Source organism: Apodemus sylvaticus, chromosome 6 (assembly GCF_947179515.1).
Source record: "Apodemus sylvaticus chromosome 6, mApoSyl1.1, whole genome shotgun sequence".
Taxonomy (NCBI): domain Eukaryota; kingdom Metazoa; phylum Chordata; class Mammalia; order Rodentia; family Muridae; genus Apodemus; species Apodemus sylvaticus.
The window spans coordinates 39,700,981-39,726,128 of NC_067477.1; the positions used below are offsets into that span (position 1 = coordinate 39,700,981).

The 25,148-nt window shown below is 41.9% G+C and overlaps 1 protein-coding gene across 8 annotated transcripts in view; it reads right to left on the minus strand.

The window, feature by feature from the left end:
• The window catches only part of Rgs6 (regulator of G protein signaling 6), a 560,849-nt gene that overhangs the window by 523,184 nt on the left and 12,517 nt on the right, over positions 1–25,148 (minus strand). For all 8 annotated transcript variants that reach the window (XM_052185525.1, XM_052185520.1, XM_052185521.1 and 5 more), the window contains exon 2: positions 3,847–3,950. In XM_052185525.1, the coding sequence (XP_052041485.1) occupies positions 3,847–3,930 (84 nt within the window). In that variant the 5' untranslated portion in view covers positions 3,931–3,950. The remainder of the gene's footprint in view (positions 1–3,846; positions 3,951–25,148) is intronic.

Sequence of the window (25,148 nt, forward strand, 5' to 3'; positions counted from 1 at the left end):
AAATAAATAGATATAAAGAGAAATTTTAAACCAAATTTAAACGCCAATTATTCCATGAATTTGTTAATAAATAATATACCTACATAGTGGTGGGGTGGGAGGGGGATGGAAAACAAACATCAAGTCAGTACTTTTCTGGTTTGTTAAGAAGCAAGTTCTCTTGAGGTCATTTTAAGACTCATATTCCAAGCACACAACCTAAACATAGTAAAGTACAGTATGCTTGGGTGAGGACATTCTTTGAAGGCTGGTGTTTTTTATAAAGAACCTTTAGACAGTTTGATAGACAGCTAGCTTCCAAGATCATTGCTACACTGGGCAGTTCAGTGACCCAGAACCCTAAGGGCTCGGAAATATGAAGGCTTGGGTGTCTTAATGAATGATTAAGGTTTTCTTTTAAATAGATCTTTAATGCAACCAATACATTTTTCATATACACCTCTGATCCAAAATGTGAATATGAAAGATGAAAAGCTAAATTAGAATGTCGGTTCAAGTCAATAAATAAATCATGCCTTGGGGGAAGTACAACTTCTCACAGTTAATGACATGGTGATGTGAAAAGAAAATGAAGTATGTTCTGAAAGGTGTGGACTTGCTCAGGTGTCCGGATCATCCTCAACGGTCTCTGAGAGTCACAGCAACCAAGTTAGCAGCGATGTCCTGAACATTTTAAAGAGCTGGAAGGGAGGGTTTGGAACGTTTCATTGAAAAGAAATAATAGATGCCTGAGACAAGGGGACATGCTAATGACTGGGCTGTGTTCCTGCACCCAACACTAATATGGTGTCACCATGCATTTGCACAATTATTATGTGTCAATTAAAAATAAGAAAACTGAAAAGTCATTCCATATTGTAATGTTCCCATCTCATCTATTACTCAGAAGCCCATCTGAGCCTCTGTCACTCTGTCGGCATGTGGATCAACACAACCCCATCCAAGCAAAAGTCTCTCCATGACAATGTCCGAGTCAAGAGCAGCAGCAAAGAGAGAAAGGAGGCAAAATTTCTGTTGTAGACCCGAGAAAATCTTGAAAACAATGATCCCATTAAAGGAGTTTTATGGACATTCTAGGAATCAACCTTAGCTCCCAGATGTCCCTTGACTAACAACATGCCCCAGAGGACAAGTTCGTGGTTGTAGCTGAATAACAGTTCAGACCAATGGAAGCCGAAGGCTGTATGGTTACCATGAGGGTCAAGCATAGCCAGGGTTTGAGTAGGTCAAGTTAGTGTGAGCTTAATTCAGTTCCAACTGGGGGCAATAGACATTTTCCTTCCTAGTAGGCTGAGCAGACTCAGTTAATTGTCTTAGAGCCTTAACACAGTGTTTTATGTGAACGTGTGTGTATGTGTGTGTGTGTGTGTGTGTGTGTGTACATGTGTGCACACATACACACTCCTCACATGAAGGAGTCACAAGCAAGGTGACTTCCTAATTACCATTGTTCTAAAGAACTACAAATAATGTTTGGTTTTTAAAATAACAACAACAACAATAGCAAAAGGAGGCCCCTGCTCCTACAGGAAAAGGAAATTTTAAACTTGTTACAAACCTGTAGGAAGATTTGAACCTTCAGCATACTGTTTTAATGAAAAGGTATTCAGGTAGCATAATTTCACATTGCTTGTTGACAACTGTACAGCGGGGCTGGAGAGATGGCTCATTGACTATGAACAATTGCTGCCCTTCCAGAGGACTTGTGTTTGATTCCCAGAACCCACATGGTGGCTCACAACCATCTAAACTCTAGCTCAGGAGAATCTGATGGCCTCTTCTGCCTTCTTGGGTACCACACACACATGGGGGGGGGGTATACATACATTTAAGCATAGTCATATGCATAAAATAAGAATAAATAGTTTTAAAAGTAATAATCTCTTTAATAATCTTTGTATTACTCTCTTATACCTCAAAAGGACAACTCACTGCATCAATCCGCTCTGTTCGCCTTACTAACAATGTGAGTTTTTGTATATCTTATAACTCATCCTTTCTCCAAATATCTCTATCCCTAGAAGACAAAGAGTAAAAATAAATAAATACTTATTATGGACCACAGTATGGACCAAGGTGGACAAAAGATGTCTTGCATTATTGAATTGGATTTTCACAGCAACTTCCATCTTGTAAAGTGACCTTATAACCCAAGCAGAACTCTAAAGCCATGTTCTTCTGTCTCCAGACCCTCCTGCCTATGGCAGGGGGTGGGGGATTTACAGCAAACAATGCACTCAACACACATCTCTATGATATTCATTAAACTGCTGGCTCCATTAAAGTTTGTATTTATTATAACTCAATAGCCATCTTTCTTAGAGATGGGCTCTCTCAACATTCTCTTGAGAAACAAAGAACTGCAGGATTCTAACCCAAAGAGTAATATAAGCATTCTATTTACACACACACACACACACAGAGAGAGAGAGAGAGAGAGAGAGAGAGAGAGAGAGAGAGAGAGATGGGGGAGGGAGAGAGAGAGGGAGAGAGGGAGGGAAAGGGGGAGGGGAGGGAGGGGAGGGAGAGGGAGCACATCACCATACTGATCATTCAGAATTGTCTAGTTCAACACTGTCCCTCTGGTTAACACAGATAAAATATGGAGTAGCAGCAGGCACAGATCCCAGCAGACAACTCAAGTATTTATTGAAATGAATAAACAATTAACCCATTTCCTTACTAAAATATAATACCAGTTAGCTTAAATTTTCATAAGCACGCAGAGCAATTAGTACCTTAAATTGAACACAGACAAAAATAAACTTATGGGCTGTATCTCCTTCGTTTCTAAATGTCCCTATGAGAACTGACAGCAGCATCTTCCCAGTACCCAAGGTCCATAACCTGGCCACCTCCCACCCTCCACAGCCTCTCATTCCACATTTGCTCAGTTTTCAAGCTATTTCTAATCCAGACTTTGCTTCCTCCTACAGGCCCTTCTCCATTCCGAGGGGCATCTCTGGCATCCTCCTCACTCTTCTTCATGGATGCAGAAATCCTCTCAGGTATCTGCACTACCACTACCACTACCACCACCACCACCACCACCACCACCACACACACACACACACACACACACACACACACACGCACTATATTACCTATTGGTTCACTGTGGAAAAACCCTGAATCCCAAGCATCGATTTTACAACTCTCAGTACACAATGTTTTCATGATTAAACTACCCATAACCCAATACTGGCTGCATCCGCATCTCGGGCTCCAATCTTATCTCCTCTTGATCTCGCCATTCATGACCCAATCCACAGGCTGTGTTGCTTCCCCAGCTCTGTGCCTTTGCTGAACAGATCTCATGATCCAGTGGATCCTAACCCTCTGCTTTTCTCACAGTCCTGAGAATCCTTTAAAGTTACTCCTCCACAAGGACCCCCTGACCTGAAATTGGGAAAATGAACTTCCTCTTTTGATGGGAGAGAACATTCTCCTTGCACATATTTTGCAAATTAACAGTTAATTCTGGGTGCTGTGGCCCTTTTATGTCTTCTACCAACTTTAAGCACTGAGCAGCCACACTCTGCATCTCCCGACAGCATCCTTTTATATACTGTGAGTTCAAAGACCTTTCAATTCAATCGGCATGGTTCTGTGAAGGCCACTAGAGATGCAGACTCTCCCGGCTGCATTGCTTAGGCAATCTGGGATTTTACACACAACTAAATGATATGAAATGTCTCCTTGAATGATGGAGTTAAACAATGAGAAAATCTTCCTGTATCATTAAAGCACTTCAGATGGATAGCATCTATCTCTTGCCATCAGTCTGCCCTCATTGAGAACAGGCACACACAGGCTGAGTGCCCAGTCACTCCCTGGGCATCTTACTTTGCAGTAGACAATCATGTTGGGAGAACTCTCTTCTGGATCAGTGATCCCCACCGCTCGCTGGTCCCCGGATCCCTGAGCCATCCTGAGTGTCTTCTCTCACACTGCAAAATAAATGAATATACCATTAAGGCAGGAATGAACTTGTCTTTTAAAAAGAAAGTGCTAAAAGACAGACATGTGTCTTTTGCCAGATAACCTGGACAGTCTCTAACCTCAAAACACAAGGTCCTTGGCAGAGCCAAGTACTCTAGGAGAGGACATCTTCTAATCTTAATCTCCTAGCAACAAATGAATTCAAAAATTTTGAAGCTGATTTTTGCCTTAATTAAGATCTATATAGTAATATGTGGATATTTCATTATAGAAATGCAAATCAAAATCCCAAGAAATTACCACTGTATAGCCACTCCAATGATAGTAATACATAAAAATTCAATAACAAGTATTAGCCAAGTGTTGGTGATGCACATTTAATCCTAGCCCTCTATAGACAGATGTCTGAGTTCAAGGCCAACCTGGTTAACAGAGCACGTTCCAGGACAGCCAGGGTCACACAGAGAAACACTGTCTTGAAAAATAATGAACAAATAGACAAAAACAACAGCTAAAAGCAAGTGTTGGCAATTATGTGGGTAGACAAGAACCTTCTAGATGACTGATAGGGATGTCAGCTGGTATAGCCACAGCAGAAACAGGTTAGTGATCCTCCAACATTAAATACAGAGCTAGCATGTCACCTAGCAATTCTGCTTCTATGTGTATTCTCCAAGACTGAAAACAAATACTCAACTACCAGAACTAAAATATCCAGAGCAGTCTTAGTCACACTACCCAACAGGTAGGAACAAGCCAACTGCCCACCGAGGCATAAATGGAATATTATTCATCCGTTAAAAAGGGATGAAGTTCTGATTTAGGCTACAGTGTAAATGATCCGTTAAAAACAATCTGCTATATGAAAGCAACCGGTCAGGGAAAAAATCATGTATTGCATGACTCAGCTTACATAAAGTATCTAGAACAAGTAAATTCACAGAGGCAGAAAACATTGGACGGCTGCTAGCATTCGGGGGAACAGTAATGGGTCATTTGGCTAACATAGGGTCTCCTTTGGGAAAAACATTTTGCAAAAACATTTTGAAGGTAGAGAGAGAAAGGTGAGTGTTATGGTTTACTATGAATTGCTAAATGCTACTAAATTCCACATTTGAAGATGAGTAATTTTAAAAATGTTTTGAAATTTATTTTTATTTCATGTGCACTGGTATTTTGCTTACATAGATGTCTGTGTGAGAGTCTCAGAGTCTCTGGAACTGGAGTTATAGACAGTTGTGAGCTGCCAAGTGGCTACTGGGAGTTGAACCCAGGTCCTCTAGAAGAAGAGACAGAGTGCCCTTAACTGCTGAGCTATCTCTCCAGTCCTGAAGATGATTTTATATGAACTTTACCTGAATTAAGAAAAAGTGAATGTGTTTAAGTCAAACTTTTCTTTTCTTTTCTTTTCTTTTCTTTTCTTTTCTTTCTTTCTTTCTTTCTTTCCTTTCTTTCTTTTCTTTCTTTCTTTCTTCTTTCTTTCTTTCTTTCTTTCTTTCTTTCTTTTTTTAAACAGGGTTTCTCTGTATACTCGCTCTGTAGACCAGGCTGACCTCGACTAAAGAAATCTGCCTGCCTGTGCCTTCCAAGTGCTGGGATTAAAGGCGTGCACCACCACTGCCCAGCCTAAGTCAAACTTTTCAAAGGAAAAAAAAAACCTTGTAGAAACAATAGTGAGATAATGACATGCATATAAGATAATGACATGCATATAAGATAATGACATGCATATAAGGTAATGACATGCATATAAGATAATGACATGCATATAAGATAACGGCATACGGATAAGGCTTGGGAGTAACAAGATGAGCTCAATTGTTGTCATGACACTGCACTTGTGGTGTGAGCTCGGCACGTAGATAACATACTGGATTCCCTTCTCAGAGCCACGGGAACTTTCTCCACATTCCACCCACATTGAAGGGTGAATTCTATCACAGAGGAGCTTTAGACAGACTGAATGGGAAAGTATAGTGTAAAGCCAGAGAAGGTCTTTCTAAATGTTATCACTAATCTAGGAGTCTGCCAGAGCTATCTGGACAAATTTCATGGGCTTTTCATCAAAGAAACTTGGATAAATATACTGAAAAGGCCATTCGGTTCAAGAGAAGAACATTCTCCCATAAACTACACTGGTACCAAAGGTCATTCTATAAAAACAAATTAGGGTGGAAGACGGAGAAGAGACAAGAATCTGTAATTTATGCTAAGAATGTTATTGCCCCAAATACCCAATGTGGAGTGGAAGCTTACTCTACATTGTTTGACTTGGAATGTGTTCTAAAGCTAGGCTGCAGGAAAGACAGGAGAGGCTCGTCCTATTCCACCACTCTTGGTTGTGGCGGGATTGCTATGAATAGCATGCTACAGGGAAACCCAGGTTATTATTCTAATCAGTGACTTTTAAAGTGAACAGATTGCTTTGTTTCAGGACACCTGCTTGCTCGCCTGCTCCCCTACAGGAGGGCATGAGAAACAGAACCGAGGTCCACCGTGTGCCCTCATTTATCTGTAGAACAGAGTCCTGTAGGGTTTGCATGGCTTTCTTTTAAAAAACAAACAGTTTCATTTTAATGAGCCTGTTCTTTTCCTCCTAGAAAGCGGGTGTTGGAATAGGAAAGTTGGAAATTACCTAGAAACTAACTTCTCAGTCTTGTGTCTTTGTTCAGGCCCTCCCCCATACCTCCCCCCACCACACACCACAGAAACGTCTCTGAGTTCAGATAGGCCTGACAGCTGCTGAGGAAAGGCCTAGTAGAGGGTAAAAGTTTATAGTGACTCTAGTACTGCTGAGTAAAGCAGCTATCTGGGGTGACTCTATCAGCAAGTTTCGAAACTCGGACAAGATGTCTGATGTTTCCACACCTGGAATGGATTGATTCTAAACTAATAATATAGCTACCTGCTGGTTCACATGTCAACAGAAGTCAAGGAAGATGTTGATGGGAAGCTTCCTGGGCAGGACTTTATCACTGGGCTCACTGAGAACAAGCTGACAGAGCTGGGAACTAGGCCTTCATTCATTCCAATCTGATGACATTATTTCTTTTCAGTGAAGACAATGGTAATAAAAAATGGCAACATTGGGTGTCTGTGAGGGTGTGTGCACATGGGTGTGCATGTGTGCAGGCATATATGCATGTACAAACCAGACAACCAGGTGAATCCTTCCACTTTTTTTCTGAGATGGATCTTCCCTAGCCTAGAACTCACCACGTAGGCAAGGCTGGCTGGCAGGAGTTATTCGCCACATCCCTGGGATCTGAAACAGGGCCCAGCACAAAGTAGGCACCCACATTATCTTTTGAATGAAGGATAAAGCTGAGAAGAGTCTGCCGAAGTACAGTGAACCCTTTATGAGCCATTGGGTGGAGAATTCACTGCTGAAACTGTGACTAGCCAGGCTCAATGGCAGATGTCTGTAATCTAGCTCTAGGAGACAGAGACAGAAGAATCATGAGTCTGAGGCCAACCTGAGCTACATGGTCAGTTCAAATCAGTTTGGACTTCACAGAGAAGTCCCATCTTTTAAAAACAAAAAAAAAGTGTTGAGTATATTGAGACTCATATGTGGAATTCCTCCACAGGGCTTACTGATATGAGCCAGTTGGAAACTAGGAATCTAGCTCTAGACCCTGCAAGCAATCTCGGTGAGGAGAAACAAGTCAGTAGGAAGGAGAGACACAAGACTAACTTGGGTGTCTGTGATACACCCTGACAGGAGATCTTTGGAAAGTCAGCATTGGGCTTGCCATTAGGTCTAAACTTAAACTGCCTTTGTAATTTGAAGTTACAGGAAGTGCCTATTGATTTCATCCCAGCCCTTCTGGAGCAAGCAAATTCAGAAAACACATACAACGTGGAGATAAACCTTAGCACACTAGCTCCCCTGTACGCTGACTTCATCCCCGAGCTGACTTCAGGAAAGTAAGCACTTCCTAGGGTGACCAAGTGCAGCACCAGAAGGAGAGCACCCCCAGCCGCCCACAAGACAGTGTCACACAGAGCCTTGAACATCAGGCTTGCCACTCTCAGTACCCAGCCCCCAACACCCCAAGTCAGGGAAGAGTCAACTAGAAAGGAAATCAGCCCGTCGCCGTGAAAATGGCTGAGTCTTCATGCCACTGAACAAAGACTGTTGACATTATTCCTTCTCTGCCATGTTACATCAACTAACGGTTCGCCTCCGCCCCTTAAAACCAACATTTTTGTTTTTTAAAAAAGAAAGAGATCAACATTAAGCAACTGTGTGTGGGGGGGCAAATGACGAGCTGTGTACTAGCTCCATAGTACAAGCGTGACAACACAGCTCTAATGGGACTGAGTGGGCAGGAACCTCAGAGGGAAGGCTGAAAAACAACGGTGTGAAGAACAAGAAACTCTTTCTATTACCACAGCCTGCCAACTTGACATTTCTTACACGCTCAAGGTTCATCGGCCCAATCACAGAGCAGCTCACCGAAGGATTGTACCCAAGGTCTTAATGTGAGAAGACAGTGCGCAACTCCTGAAGGCCAATATAGGTAGCTCTGCCAGATATCTGCTGTTTTACTGGGATATAATTGCCCATACATTCTAGAACTTTCAGGTTGCCAAAAGAAGGCCTGGGGGTCTGAACCACACTAACAGCCTTAGAAAAGACCATTGGTTCTCAACCTGTAGGTCTCAATCCCTTCAGAATCAAATGATCCTTTCACAGGGATTACCTAAGATCATTGGAAAACACAGATATTTATATGACAGTTCGTAAGAGTAGCAAAATTATAGTTATGGAATGGCAAATAACTTTCCATTTGGAGGTCAGCAGAACATGAGGAAATGTATTAAAGGGTCGCAGCATTAGGAAGGTTGAGAACCACTGATTTAAACAAGCACATTCTTAGCTCCCATGCCCTAGAAAGTCTGATCTAGTGGCTGAGGGCAGTCCCTGGAGACTTATCTCAGGGCCCCAAGAGAGATTCAGACACACAGCCAGGTTTGGAAAGCACTGGCCTAGATTCCACTCACTTGGTCCCTCACCTCATCCCAGGTCAGGCTGACATACTAAGGCAAGAGAAACTATGTTATATGCCCCCCTGTATACCCTCCTGTACATACCCCCTCCTCCCATATTGAAACAGAAACTCAACTTCACATCCAAAGCAAGGCTCCTAGGTCAGGTACTAGATCTGTCATTCAAGGTCATTGAAGTGCTATGTGATCATGAGTAATGTATTCAGTCATCTGATTCCTGTCCCAATGATCCTCAGCCTTGTCTGCCCATTGGATTCCCATTGGCAGCTCAGCAAGCCTCTGAAATAGTGAATGGCATTATTCCCACTCTGTGGATGAGTAAGTTGAGGCTTGAGAACATAGCATATGGAACTTACCCTAAGTAACCAGGCACTAGCAATCCCAGCCCAGGACTAAAACCAATGTCCAGTGTCTTTTCAACATATCTTTCTTGGTCTCCAGTGAAATAACCTACAAAGAAGTGCACGGGTCCAGGAATCCATAGTTTTATGTTAATAATAATAGTTTACTCAACTAATAATAATAATTGTTTACTCAAACAATCCATGTTTCCTTCATTCTACTTCCAAGTTTATTGGGGAAGTTGACATCTCCATTACCCACCTCAAGACATACAAATAAACACAATCTTCTCTACATCACCCAGCTGCCCAACAGTCTCAACAAATTAATCTACCTTCTACAAAATAGTCTAGCTTATGATGAACATGCTTTGGTCTTTGTTTTTGCATCTGCTATAACAAACAAAGCTCTTAAGACTACAGAAGGATGAAGAAGTGGAGAGCTCACCCATCAGCAGGACGGCTCTTGCATCCAGTTCCTGTAAATGAAGCCAGGGTACCAGACTTCTTACTGTGGTTTCAAATTCCTACCCCATACTGGCCACTACCGCAGCTTCTTCCCAACCTTCTCTTTAGAAGTAAGATGATGGCACACCCATGATGTCCTCCAGCTCATCCCTGGCTTTGGCTTCTGTGACCTTAATGGAACTGTACCTTTCCCCCTAGCCCGGGGAATGTCAATCTGTGCATCTCAAGACCAGAGTATAAGGGAGACACTCCCTTGGCTGCCTCAGATGACAACCCCCTTCTTGGCAGCCCTATGACATTCTGCCATCTACATCCTCACTCCCATCTTCCTCCATTCTTCTTACTCAAGGGCTTCATCATCCGAAGACCCCAGCATCCTGTTGTAGAAGGTTTCTTCTCCAGTCACCACTTATTCAGTCTCTTTGACATCAGTATCAAAGATGTAACAAGAAAGTTTGTTTCTCCTGCCACTTTATTTCCTCACCTAAAACAACCTCCTCTTCAGACACCATCTTCCAGGCCCATATTCTGAGCCTTGTCTTTACCCAAGGGGATCCCATCTCAAATCCCAACACAAATATTCCCCATCCCCAACCATCCCTCTCTCCAACTCACTCACTGCAGACTTCAAACATAACAATTTTCCTATCTAAAGCTATTCTCATGACACCTGTACTTTTTCTCTCTCAATGGTCACATTGCTATAATCATTCCCTTCAAATTTCCTCCATCTCCCTCACACCCCTGTTCCTCTATCATCGTCTTGGGAAAGGTCCACTGCTGATAAATTCAACCCTCCAGCAACTCCTAGCTCACATCCAAGCAAATGAATGCTTTAGGGTGGAGAAGAAGTCCCACAAGGAGCCTGATGAGCAGCATTTTAAATTCAATGCATAACACTTCAACACGACCACCAACCCTGACTCTCTCCCATCAAGTTTGGTTTACACTGTCCTACTGGCTATCTCTTATGCTTCTCACCCAAATGAACACAGTTTCAGCTGATGAATCATTCCACAAGAGAAGCCAGTAGAGGGCAAACTTCTGTCTGCAGACACCCTCCCATGACCCACCTTGTTCTCCATCTTTCCTTGTGTTACAAGATAAAGTGTCATTGCACTTCCCAAGGGGAAAGTCTTAAGTATGTTTATGACATTCCTTCATGAATCCTACCACCACAACAGCAGTGCTGAAGCATTATAGGATCTTACAGCTAAAGACCTCCAAGGCCAGATTCCCTAGACAGACTTTGGAAAGCATAAAGCCAAAGGAAGAGACAATCATGAAGACAAATTCAAAGCCTGTAGCCCTGACAGCTACCTGGAGGCCAGCTTTCACGAGACCTCATATAAAAAACCCACTTCCCTATTGCCGAGGTCATCGAGTGTGGCTTTCAGGAGCAGGGCTATAAAGCATGGGAAAAGGCAAAGAGAGGCCTAGGGAGATGGTGTCATGGGTAAGGTGTTTGCTGCAAAAACATAAAGACCTGGGCTTGGTCCTCAGCATCTAACAAAAGCCAGCATGAAAGGTTGTCAAAAGGAACGTACTTGTAATCTCACAGCTGGAGAGGTAGAGACAGAAAGATCCCTGGGGCTTACTGGCCACCCAGTCCAGTCAAACTGGGGCGCTCTGGGTTCAGTGAGGGGCCATGTCTCCAAAGAAAGGAGAGAGCAATGGAGGAAACCACTCGGCAAAATTCTCTGGCCTCCACTCCCAGGCACACACACATTGAACACACACACACACACACACACACACACACACTCACAGAGGCAGGGAAGAACACACTCTGAAGAGACAGTACCTATCAGAACCAGACTCGGTATGACACAGATGTGGGAACTACTGTGTCACCATCTGACAGAAAATTTAAATAACTATGATTTTAAAGATTTGTTTTATTCATTCTGTCTGTCTTTGTCTCTAATGCCTCTCTCTCTAATGTTTCTGTCTTTCTCTGTCTTTGTCTCCTCTCTCTGTCTCTCTCTCTGTCTCTCTGTCTCTCTGTCTCTCTCTCTCTCTCTGTGTGTGTGTGTGTGTGTGTGTGTGTGTGTATCTACACACTTGTATGTGAGTATCTGCAGAGGCCAGAAGAGGGTATTGATTCCCTGGATCTACTGTTACAAACAACTATTAGTCACCTGGTATGAGTGCTAGGAACCAAAGTTGGGTCCTCTGGGAAAGCAGCAAGCGCTCTTAACTGCTAGGTTGACTCTCCAGCCCCAATAACTACCATCCTAGCAAAGGTAAATGGTAATGGGGGCAGAGAAGCAGAAACTCAGAGGGCAAAGAAAAAAAACAGGAAAAGAAAAATCGAAAGTAGAAAACATCTTAACAGTGACGAATACCTCCCATAGCCTCAGCTCGAGCAAAATGGCCACAAAAGAAAGGTCCAGAGACCTTGAAAATCCCCAGACTGAAAATGTAAGAGAGAAAAAGGTTAATGAAAAACATTCTGGAACTGTGGGACAGCATCATCATATGCAGATTGAGTCAGAATCCAGAAGAAAGGAACAGGAGCAGGAGACACAACCACAGAACTTTTCCAAGCCAACATCAAACAACAAACCCCGGGCCCAGGAAAGCGCCACTCAGGATAAATACCTGCACTCAAAAGAAAACAGCCCAGTGCTTCGGTGATCATAGCAGAGCCCTTGGATGTTGACAGATGGAGGGGAAATATGCCTCTAAACATTCTACCTCTGGCAAAATTGTCTCTCAAAAATTGAGAAAAATAACATTTCCAGGTAAGCAAAAACAAAATGAATCGCCAGCAGGCCCATCAAGCCAGAGAGGGTGAAATGCATGGCTCAGACTCAGGAAAAGCATGAGCCAGAAACCTCTGCCTGCCAAAGGAGAGAGCCAGAGAAGGAACAGAGACAAGGAAACACCTTCAGCTGGATCGTGATGCATGCCTGTGCTGGGGAGGCTAACACGGGAAACTGTTCAAAACCGTCCTGGGCATCATAGAGAGCTCCTGTCTACAAACAAACAAACAAACAAAAAAGAAAAATAAAACCTTTTTCTTTTTTTCTTAAATCATCTACAAAAACCAAATAGACCTTTTGAATGCTGTTCATCAGAATGAGAATTTAAAGACTGACATCTTAATGCCCAACCCTTGACCTCCAACTAGTTCAAGGGTCAGCAAACCAAAGCTAATGGTACCTTGGCCTGCTGCTTGATTTCCTGTGTTCTGCATGCAAAACATAGTTTAATATTTAAAAATCACTGAAAATGTTGAAAAGCAGTTATTTTATGGCACGTGAAAATTATATGAAATTTAAATTTATAGTTATATATAAAGATTATAAACAAATGATCAATTGCTTACTTATGAGTTGTGTCTGCTTTTGTACTACAAGGTCAGAGCTGAATAGCTGTGACAGTGTACAGTCCACAGAACCCAACATATTCAGTCCTTTGCATAAAAGCATGTCCCTTTTGAACAAACAAGACCAAGAGTAGCTTTTTGTGTTGGTTGGTTGGTTGGTTGGTTGGTTGGTTGGTTGGTTGGCTGGTTGGTTGGTTGGCTGGTTGGATATTTTTATTTGTTTTCATTATTGTTTTCAGAAGATGGTACTAAGATCTAGAGAAGTTGTATTCTAATGTCACCTGGTTAAGTGACAGAGACAACATGAGATCTGGGATTCTGAGGGCTCGAATGTTTCCCCTCTTGCAGCTTTTAAGTGTGGGACGCAAGTAAAAGCCTCTAACACCACTGTCTGAAGGGACTGCAGAAGTAACGTTTTATTTTTCTCTCACTTCACGTGAAAGAGAGTGTGATGGCCACCAAAGAAGTGGAGGTGACAGAGGTGCCATGCCAACTCTAGTTCAGAGGAAAGAGATGACTAAGAGATAAAGAAGATGGCATGTTTCCAGGGGACCCAAGGAGAAAAACGTTCCATATATAAATGCATATACAGAGGTATATGTGTGTGTGTGTGTGTGTGTTGTGTGTGTGTGTGTGTGTGTGTGTGTGATATACATATATGTATATGTGTATAGGTACATATGTATCATCTTTAGTACTTGGGGTATCATTGTTCGCTATTTTTTCTAAGAACAAACACAAGCCAGGTGTGCTGGCACATGCCTGAAATCTCAGCACTTTGGAGGTAGAGGCAAAAGGATCAGAAGTTGAGGGCTATCCTGAGCTACTTAGAGAGTTTAAGGTGCCTGAGCTACATGAAACCCTAAGTCAAAAAAGCTGGGGGTGGGGTATAAGATGGCTAAGGAGGTAAATGTTCTGAGTTCAAATCCCAGAATGCATAAGGTAGAAATCAAGAACTGACTCCCTCAAGTTGGCCTCTGACCTCCACACATGCATTATGATATGCAAGGGCACATCTCTCTCTCTCTCTCTCTCTCTCTCTCTCTCTCTCACACACACACACACACACACACACACACACTAAAATTAAAATGCTTTTTAAATTTGTCATATCAGGAAAGAAAAGGTAAGTCAGTATGTTTCTATCTTCAAAGTAAGAATTTAAATAGGGCTGGAGAAATGGCTTGCCAGTTAAGACACTTGCTGTTATTCCAGAGAACCCCAGGTCAGTCTCCAGCCCCCATGTAAGGTGGCATCTGTAACTCCAGCTCTGCAGAATCCAACTACTTCTTTTGGCTTCTACATGCTCTGTACTCATGTGCACAAACCCACATACACACATACTAAAAATAAAGTCCTTAAGTCTAATATATAATCTGTCTCTCCTCTGACTCCACGGTGCATACACTTAGAGCAACAATAGGCTTTTCCTCTTCTTCAGGCAGCAAAAACTCAACACAAGAAAGACCTATCAGCCAGAAGCAGTAGAAATGACTAGAAATAACAATTGAATATGTTCCCGGAGGGCTGTTGCGTGGTTTCACTCACACTGTGCAGATGAATGACAGAAATAGTAAAATTAGAAAGAACCACTTCCTCCACTGAAGATCTATCTCATAACAGACCAACCCTCAAAAAATAAAAATAGAAGAGCTGGGTAAGACATAGAGGACGGCCCCCAAGGCAATACAGACACATGGGACCAAGATCTGAAGGAAAGGAGGTGTACAGAAGTGACATCTCACGTAACTGCTGCTCTGAGGCATTCAAATTCAGCATCTCTTCCAGAAAGTATTCTTAGCAAAAACCAGGTGTGAGAGAACTTTCTAAATCTGATCAACGACATTTGCAAAACACTAGAGAGCACCACAGTGTCTAATAGTCAAACTTTTTTGACACTGGAAATAAGACAACGGTTTTATTTACTACAATAATACTGAAAGCCTTAGAAACCACAAGAGGCAAGCCAAAGAAATAAAAGTAATTAGGAAGGAAGAATAAAAATTTATTTCAACAGTGATATAGTTGTGTACATGGAATAACTATAATAATCTGCACTCAGATGTTTGAATTAAGAAGTGAATTTGATTGTCAGTCTATGGCCTCTTAGAGGAACAGTATCCTCTGTGTAGTGTGACTCCAATTAAGCTCTCCTATGAATCTAAGAAGCTTTACAAAATAGATTCCCATATGGCTTTCTCAAGCATTCTTGGAATCAGTTATCCCCAACCCCGTCCCCACTTAAACATTCTTACCTATCACCCAGTGTGAGATATCTCCGCGTGAGCACTGATCCTGGAAACCCCAGAATAATACAGGTTGCTCTTGCCCTTGTTTCTCACTGTAACTTGGTAATCAGACCCTATTGCTAAAGGCATTGCACACTTGGGTCACAGGATGTGGAGAGATCTAGCTGGGAGTGACTAGGAAAATTCACCAGCTTTCATAAAACCAGAAGGTACCATGCTGATTGCCACGAGGGGACAAAAATCACCAGTCGTACCTAGCTGTGAACCAGTGAGCTACAATAACAACTGCTGTGGCGAGATTCCCACAGGAGCAATGATGGCACAAATGTTAAGGAGATGACCAATTGCTTTCTGCTTGGATTTAATGTCACCTCCACAGGATGGAACACATGCCTGGTCCTATAAATCTGACCAAGAACATATATCCTGGGGGAGAACCTACTGATGTAATGAACATGTAGTAGCACACTTCCTCCTGAATACTTACCTCTGCAGACATAGATTACCTGAGCTCTCAGATGCTGGCAGAGGATATTTTTGCTGTGGATGGTAGTTAACCCACAAACTCATAACCCATTCAAGGCAGAGAATAATCAGCCCAAACAGGATCTCTCTCTCTCTCTCTCTCTCTCTCACACACACACACACACACACACACACACACACACAGAGAGAGAGAGAGAGAGAGAGAGAGAGAGAGAGAGAGTGTGTGTTCAGGAACCATCATGGAAGAGGAATTGGAAAGACTGTAAGAGCCAGAGGTCAGTGAGAACCAGAGTGAAGCAGTGTCTTCTGGGAATGAAAGAACCCATATGCTCATGAACTTACAACAGCTGTGGTTGCCTATACAACACTAAACCAATCAACATACTAGTATGGGTGTGGGAGGGGCTTATGAACTCATGAGCTGAGATGTTAGGTTCTGGGGAATGAGAGTCCATTATCTTTAGGGAAGTGGGACCCTCATAGATAAACCAAACTCTAGTAGATAAACCAACATCTATAAGTATATGGATAAATGCAGGGAGAGGTCTCACCCCAAACCAAAGAATTGAAACAGTCAACCTTGGGGTGTTGACTCACTCCCAATCTGGTCCAGAGACCTAACTGATCTTGAGTAAAATCCCATCAAATGGCAGCTTTAAAATGTATAAAGTAGGCACCCAGAGGCAGGCTGGGAGGACGCAGCGTGCTCCAGTGAGTCCAGCCCCACAGAGCTTAGGTTCCAGTCCTGAGGCCTCTGGTGGGAGCCTTCAGGTCTCTGCTTCAGGATCCAGAAAAGCCTGGGCTACAATATCACATCTCCAGGCCCTGCAAGAGGCTACAGGGGCACCTGGGAGGCCGGCTGGAAGGAGTCAGTGTACTCTGGTGAGTTCAGCAGGCCCTGGGCAGGAGCCTTCAGGTCTCTGCTTCCTGATCTGAACAGCCTGAGCCACGGCACTAGATCTCCAGGAAGTGCAAGAGGCCTGCTGTGCACGGGGGGGGGGGGGGGGGGGGGCGGGGGGGGGGACAGGACAGGCTGGGAGGACACAGCATGCTCCAGTGGGTCCAGCCCCACAGAGCTTAGGTTCCAGTCCTGAGGCCTCTGGTGGGAGCCTTCAAGTTTCTGCTTCAGGATCCTGAACAACCTGGGCTACAACGCCACATCTCCAGGCCCTGCAAGAGACCAGCTGTGCACAGCCCCCCCACACACACCCCCGCCCCTAAAGACTGGCTGGGAGGAGTCAGTGTACTCTGGTGAGTTCGGCCCTGCAGAGCAGAGGATCCAGTCCTGAGGCATCTGGAGAGAGCCTTCAGGTCTCTGCCTCTGGTTCTGGAACAGCCTGGGCCACAGCACCCTGTCTCCAGGCAGTGCAGAAGGTCAGCAGTACACTGGAGGCCAGCTGGGAAGAGGCAGCTTGCACTGGTGAGTCCAGCATTGACAACAAGACCAACTAACACCAGTGAGAACTAGATGGCAAAAGGCAAACACAGGAACGTCACTAACAGAAATCAAGGCAATATGGCAGAATCTGAACACAATTCTCCATTAACAGAATGTCCTGGATACACCATCACACCAGAAAAACAAGATTTGGATTTAAAATCACTGGTCATGATGCTGGTACAGGAACACATGGAGGACATACTTTAAAAAAAATTCAGGAGAAAATGGATCAAAAGTTAGAAGCCCTTACAAGGGAAACACAAAAATCATTGAAAGAAATTCAGGAGAATACAAAAGCCAATAAGGAGGAAACGCAAAAATCACTTAAAGAAATACAAGAGAACTTTGGTCAACAGGCTGAGGTCATGAAAGAGGAAACACAAAAATCTCTTAAAGAATTACAGGAAAACACAAACAAGCAAGTGAAGGAGCTAAGCAAAACCATACAGGATCTAAAATCAGAAGTAGAAACAACTAAGAAAACTCAAAGGGAGACAACTTAGGAGATAGAAAACCTTGGGAAGAAATCAGGGGACATAGATGCAAATATCAACAACAGAATACAAGAGATAGAAGAAAGAATCTCAGATGCTGAAGATACCATAGAAACCATGGACTCAACAGTTAAAGAAAATGCAAAATGCAAAACGCTTGTAACCCAAAACATCGAGGAAATCCAGGACACAATGAGAAGACCAAACCTAAGGATTATAGGCATAGATGAGAGTGAAGATTTACAACTTAAAGGGCCAGCAAATATCTTCAATAAAATTATGGAAGAAAACTTCCCTAACCTAAAGAGAGAGATGCCCATGAATATACAAGAAGCCTACAGAACTCCAAACAGACTGGACCAGAACAGAAATGCCTCCCGTCACATAATCATGAAAACCCCAAATGTACTAAACAAAGAAAGAATATTAAAGGCAGTAAGAGAAAAAGGCCAAAGAACATATAAAGGAAGACCTATCAGAATCAGACCAGACTTCTCACCTGAGACTATGAAAGCTAGAAGATCCTGAGCAGATCTCATGCAGACTCTAAGAGAACACAGATGCCAGCCAAAACTACTATACCCAGCAAAACTTTCAATCACCATAGATGGAGAAACTAAGATATTCCATGACAAAATGAAGTTTACCCAATATCTTTCCACAAACCCAGCCCTACAAAGGATAATAGGAGGAAAACACCAATACAAGGAGGGAAACTGCACCCTGGAAAAAGCAAGATTCTTTCATCTTCTTTCATCAAACCCAAAAGAAGATAACCAATCAAATTTAAAAAATAACATCAAAAATGACAGGAAGTAATAATCACTATTCCTTAATATCTCTTAACATCAATGGCCTCAATGCCCCAATAAAAAGACATAGACTAACCGACTGGATACGTAAACAGGACCCTACATTTTGCTGCATGCAGGAAATACACCTCAGTGTCAAAGACAAACACTACCTTAGAGTAAAAGGCTGGAAGACAATTTTACAAGCAAGTGGTCTCAGGAAACAAGCTGGAGTAGCCATTCTAATATCAGATAAAATTAACTTTCAACCCAAAGTCATCAAAAGAGACTCTGAGGGACACTTCTTGCTGGTCAAAGGAAAAATACACCAAGAAGAACTCTCAATCCTGAACATCTATGCTCCAAATGCAAGGGCACCCTCATTCATAAAAGAAATTTTACTAAAGCTCAAAGCACACATTGCACCTAACACAATAATTGTGGGTGACTTCAACACTGCATTTTCTTCAATGTACCTATCAGGAAAACAGAAACTGAACAGGGACACAGTGAAACTAATTGAAGCTTTGGACCAATTAGATTTAACAGATATATATAGAACATTTTATCCTAAAGCAAAAGAATATACCTTTTCTCATCACCTCATGGTACCTTCTACAAAATCGATCATATAATTGGTCACAAGACAGACCTCAACACATATAAGAAGATTGAAATAATCCTGTGCCTCCTATCAGATCACTATGGAGTAAAAGTGGTCTTCAGTAGCATCAGAAACAACAGAAAACTCACATAAACGTGGAAACTGAACAATATTCTACTCAATGATACCTTGGTCAAGGAAGAAATGAAGAAAGAAATTAAAGAATTTTTAGAATTTAATGAAAATGAAGACACAACATACCCAAATCTATGGGACACAATGAAAGCAGTGCTAAGAGGAAAACTCATAGCCTGAGTGCCTCCAAAAAGAAAATGGAAAGAGCATACACTAACAGCTTAATGACACACCTGAAAGCCCTGGAACAAAAAGAAGCTATTTCACCCAAGAGGAGTAGAAGGCAGGAAATCATCAAACTCAGGGCCAAAATCAATCAAGTAGAAACAAAGAGAACCATACAAAGAATCAACAAAACCAGGAGCTGGTTCTTTGAGAAAATCAACAAGATAGATAAACCCTTAGCCAGACTAACCAAAGGGCACAAAAACAGTATACAGATTAACAAACTTAGAAATGAAAAGGGAGATATAACAATAGAAACTGGGGAAATTCAAAAAATCATTAGATCCTACTACAAAAGCCTATACTCAACACAACTGGAGAATCTGGAGGAATGGACAGTTTCCTAGATAGATATCAGACACCAAAATTAAATCAGGATCAAATAGATCATCTAAACAGTCCCATAACACCTGAAGAAATGAAAAAGGGTCATAGAAAGTCTCCCAACCAAAAAAAGCACGGGACCAGATGGCTTCAGTGCAGAATTCTATCAGACCTTCATAGAAGACCTAACAAATAGGAAAGGAAGAAGTCAAATTATCACTATTTGCAGATGACATGATAGTCTGCTTAAGTGACCTGAAAACCTCCACCAGAGAACTCCTACAGCTGATAAACAACTTCAGCAAAGTGGCTGGTTATAAAATCAACTCAAGCAAATACTCTTCAAACTATTCCACAAAATAGAAACAGAAGGAACTCTACCCAACTCGTTCTATGAAGCCACAATTACGCTGATACCAAAACCACACAAAGATCCAACAAAGAAAGAGAACTTCAGGCCAATTTCCCTTATGAATATTGATACAAAAATACTTAATAAAATTCTTGCCAACCGAATCCAAGAACACATCAAAACGATCATCCACCATGATCAAGTAGGCTTCATCCCAGGGATACAGGGATGGTTCAATATAAGGAAGTCCATCAATGCAATCCACTATATAAACAAACTCAAAGAAAAAAACCACATGATCATCCCATTAGATGCAGAAAAAGCATTTGACAAAATTCAGCATCCTTTCATGCTAAAGGTCTTGGAAAGAACAGGAATTCAAGGCCCATACCTAAACATAGTTAAAGCGATATACAGCAAACCAGTAGCCAACATCAAACTAAACGGAGAGAAACTTGAAGCAATCCCACTAAAATCAGGGACTAGACAAGGTTGCCCCTCTCTCCATATCTTTTCAATATAGTACTTAAAGTTCTAGCTAAAGCAATTAGACAACATATGGAGGTCAAGGTGATACAAAATGGAAAGGAAGAAATCAAATTATCACTATTTGCAGATGACATGATAGTCTACTTAAGTGACCCAAAAACCTCCACCAGAGAACTCCTACAGCTGATAAACAACTTCAGCAAAGTGGCTGGTTATAAAGTCAACTCAAGCAAATCAGTTGCCTTCCTATACTCAAAGGATAAGCAGGGTGAGAAAGAAGTTAGGGAATTGACACCCTTCCCAATAGCCACAAATAATATAAAATAACTTGGTGTGACTCTAACCAAACAAGTGAAAGATCTATAGGACAAGACTTCAGGTCTCTGAAGAAGGAAATCGAAGAAGACCTCAGAAAATGGAAAAAATCTGCCATGCTCGTGGATTGGCAGGATTAATATAGTTAAAATGGCCATCTTGCCAAAAGCAATCTACAGATTCAACACAATCCCCATCAAAATCCCAACTAAGTTCTTCACAGAGTTAGAAAAAGCAATTCTCAAATTCATCTGGAATAACAAAAAAACCAGAATAGCTAAAACTATTCTCAACAAAAAAAGAAATTCTGGGGGAATCAGAATTCTGGGTAGTATTGCTCTGACTTCAAGCAATACTACAGAGCAATAGTATTAAAAACTGCATGGTATTGGCACAGTGACAGACAAGTGGACCAATGGAATAGAATTGAAGATCCAGAAATGAACCCACACACCTATGGTCACTTGATCTTCGACAAAGGAGCAGAAAACATCCAGTGGAAAAAAGATAGCTTTTTCAACAAATGGTGCTGGTTCAATTGGACGTCAGCATGCAAAAGAATGCGAATTCTCATTCTTATCTCCACGTACTCAACTCCACCCCAAGTGGATCTAGGACCTCCACGTAAAACCAGAAACACCTAAACTAATAGAAAAGAAACTAGGGAAAACCCTTGAGGACATGGGCACAGGGGAAAAGTTCCAGAACAGAACACCAATAGCTTATGCTCTAAGATCAAGAATTGACAAATAGGACCTCATAAAATTACAAAGTTTCTGTAAGGCAAAGGACACTGTTAAAAGGACAAAAGGGTAACCAACAAATTGGGAAAGGATATTCACCAACCCTACATCTGATAGAGGGCTAATATCCAATATATACAAAGAACTCAAGAAGTTAGACCCCAGGGAACCAAATAACCCTATTAAAAAATGGGGTACAGATCTAAACAAAGAATTTTCACCTAAAGAAATTCCGATGGCCGAAAGGCAACTTAAGAAGTGCTCAACATCATTAGTCATTAGGGAAATGCAAATCAAAACAACCCTGAGATTTCACCCTACACCAGTCAGAATAGCTAAGGTCAAAAACTCAGGAGACTGCAGGTGTTGGCGAGGATGTGGAGAAAGAGGAACACTCCTCCACTGCTGGTGGGGCTGTAAGATGGTACGACCACTTTGGAAATCAGTCTGGTGGTTCCTCAGAAAACTGGACATGGCACTTCCGGAGGACCCTGATATACCTCTCCTGGGCATATACTCAAAGGATTCCCCAGCATGCAATAAAGACACATGCTCCATTATGTTCATATCAGCCTTATTTATAATAGCCAGAAGCTGGAAAGAACCCAGATGTCCCTCAAAGGAGGAATGGATACAGAAAATGTGGTATATTTACACAATGGAATACTACTCAGCAATTAGAAACAATGAATTCACAAAATTTTTAGGCAAATGGTTTGATCTGGAAAATATCATCCTAAGTGAGGTAACCCAATCACAAAAGAATACACATGGAATGCAATCTCTGATAATTGGATATTAATTAGCCCAGAAGCTCTGAATACCCAAGGCACAAATAGCATAACAAATGACTCCCATGAAGAAGTATGGAGAGGGTCCTGATCCTGGAAAGGATTGATCTAGCATTGGAGGGGAGTATCAGGACAGAGAAAAAGGAGAGAGGTGATTGGAGAATGGGTGGAGAGAAGAAGGTTTATGGGACAAATGGGGAGGGGGGATCTGGGAAAGGGGAAATCATTTGGAATGTAAACAAAGAATATAAAAAATAATTTTTTTTAAAAAAATAAGGTAAATAATAAAAAAATTGTATAAAGTAACACAAGTGCCTACCAACAAGTTGACTAAATCACAAAGCTTAGGGATGTGTGCTTTCTTAGGGATGTGTGTTTCTTAGGGATGTGTGCTTTCTTAGGGATGTGTGCTTTCTTAGGAATGTGTGTTTTCTTAGGAATGTGTGCTTTCTTAGGGATGTGTGCTTTTTTAGGCATGTGTGCTTTCTTAGGGATGTGTGCTTTCAGATGTTGAGGCTTGTTACTCAACAGGAGTGATTAAGCCTGTACAGCATCTCATGAGGCTAGACAAATAGGAAAAGGGACAGACTAGAAAGCACAGACAGGCCCACATGTATCTGATCACCTACGTGATAGCTAAGGTGACATACAGCGTAGTGGAGGGGATTTTCAATAAAGGTAATTGCCTGTTCATATAGACAAAAATCAATATCAAAGTCTTTCTCACACCACAAGTAAAAAAAAAAAAATCAATCCAAATGTTTTTTTTTGACATCAACATAAAACCCAAAGCATCAGGCTTTTGTAAATGAAAATAGGGTATCTTTGAGACCTTAGAAATAAAATACCTTAGCCATTCTGACTGGTGTGAGGTGAAATCTCAGAGTTGTTTTGATTTGCATTTCCCTAATAATTAATGATGTTGAACATTTCTTAAGGTGTTTCTCAGCTCTCAGAAGTTCTTCATGTGAAAATTCTTTGTTTAGCTCCATACCCGATTTTTAATGGGGTTATTTGGTTCTCTGGGTTCTACCTTCTTGAGTTCTTTGTATATATTATATATTAGGGTTTGTGAAGATCCTTTCCCAATCTGTTGGCTGATGTTTTGTCCTTTTGACAGTGTCCTTTGCCTTACAGAAACTTTGTAGTTTTACGAGGTCCCATTTGTCAATTCTTGATCTTAGAGCGTAAGCTATTGGTGTTCTATTCTGGAACTTTTCCCCTGTGCCCATGTCAGGTGTTGGCGAGGATGTGGAGAAAGAAGAACACTCCTCCACTGCTGGTGGGATTGCAAGATGGTGCAACCACTTTGGAAATCAGTCTGGGAGTTCCTCAGAAAACTAGGCATGACACTTCCTGAGGACCCTGTTATACCACTCCTGGGCATATATCCAGAGGATTCTTCAGCATGCAATAAGGACACATGCTCCACTATGTTCATAGCAGCCCTATTTGTAGTAGCCAGAAGCTGGAAAGAACCCAGGTGTCCTTCAATGGAGGAATGGATACAAAAAATGTGGTATATTTACACAATGGAGTACTATTCAGCCATTAGAAACAATGAATTCATGAAATTCTTTGACAAATGGATGGAGCTGGAGAACATCATACTAAGTGAGGTAACCCAGTCTCAAAAGATCAATCATGGTATGCACTCACTGATAAGTGGATATTAGCCTAGAAACTTTGAATACCCAAGATATAATCCACAAATTAAATGATGTCCAAAAAGAATGGAGGAGTGGCCCCTGGTTCTGGAAAGACTCAGTGCAAGAGTATAGGGGAATTCCAGAACAGGAAAGCGGGAAGGGGTAGATGGAGGAACAGGGGGAGGGAAGAGGGCTTATGGGACTTGCGGGGAGTGAGGACCCAGAAAAGGGGAAATCATTTGAAATGTAAATAAAAAATATATCAAAAAAAAAAAAAAAAAGAATAGAAACAGGAAAAAAAGAAGAAGCAAAATGCCTTAGCCAGGAACCAAAAATAACCAGAAAAGAAATGAGACTAATAAATTAAATTATATTTAAAGTAAGAACACCTATTCATCAAAAATAAGACAGGCCTCAGAGACCAGAACAGATATTTTAAATACATAACACAAATGAAAGAGTTCATCACTTTTACAGATATTAAGAATTTGTTCTTAAAAACAAGATCACTGGGGTTGGGCTGTCGCTCAGTGTGGGACACTTGCAGGCCCTGGGGTCAGTCTCCAGCACCACAGAAGGCAAAAGTAAATAAAATAAAATTTAAAAAAAGGGAAAACCTACAGCTCCCTAAGAAAGATAATTCTCTAGACCAATAGGAAGCATGTTGAGTGGGTTTGCAGAAGAGAAATGACAGAGGAAATGTCTTCCATACCTCAGGCTCATCCTCTGTGATCTGGTCCAGCCAAAGCACTCTAGCAAAGAAGGATGGAAAGAAGGATGGAAAGAAGGAGGGAGAATCCTTCTGCCATCAACCAGCCCATCCAAGGAGGAGGAGTCAAGCAAGGCAGCACCCGTAGCTGCTCAAGGAAGGTTGGAAAATTGCCTGAAGGGCATCCAGGATCCAGATGTGGCTGTTGATATTGTACTCAACAAAGCTGCTCTGGGAAAGGAATACAAAA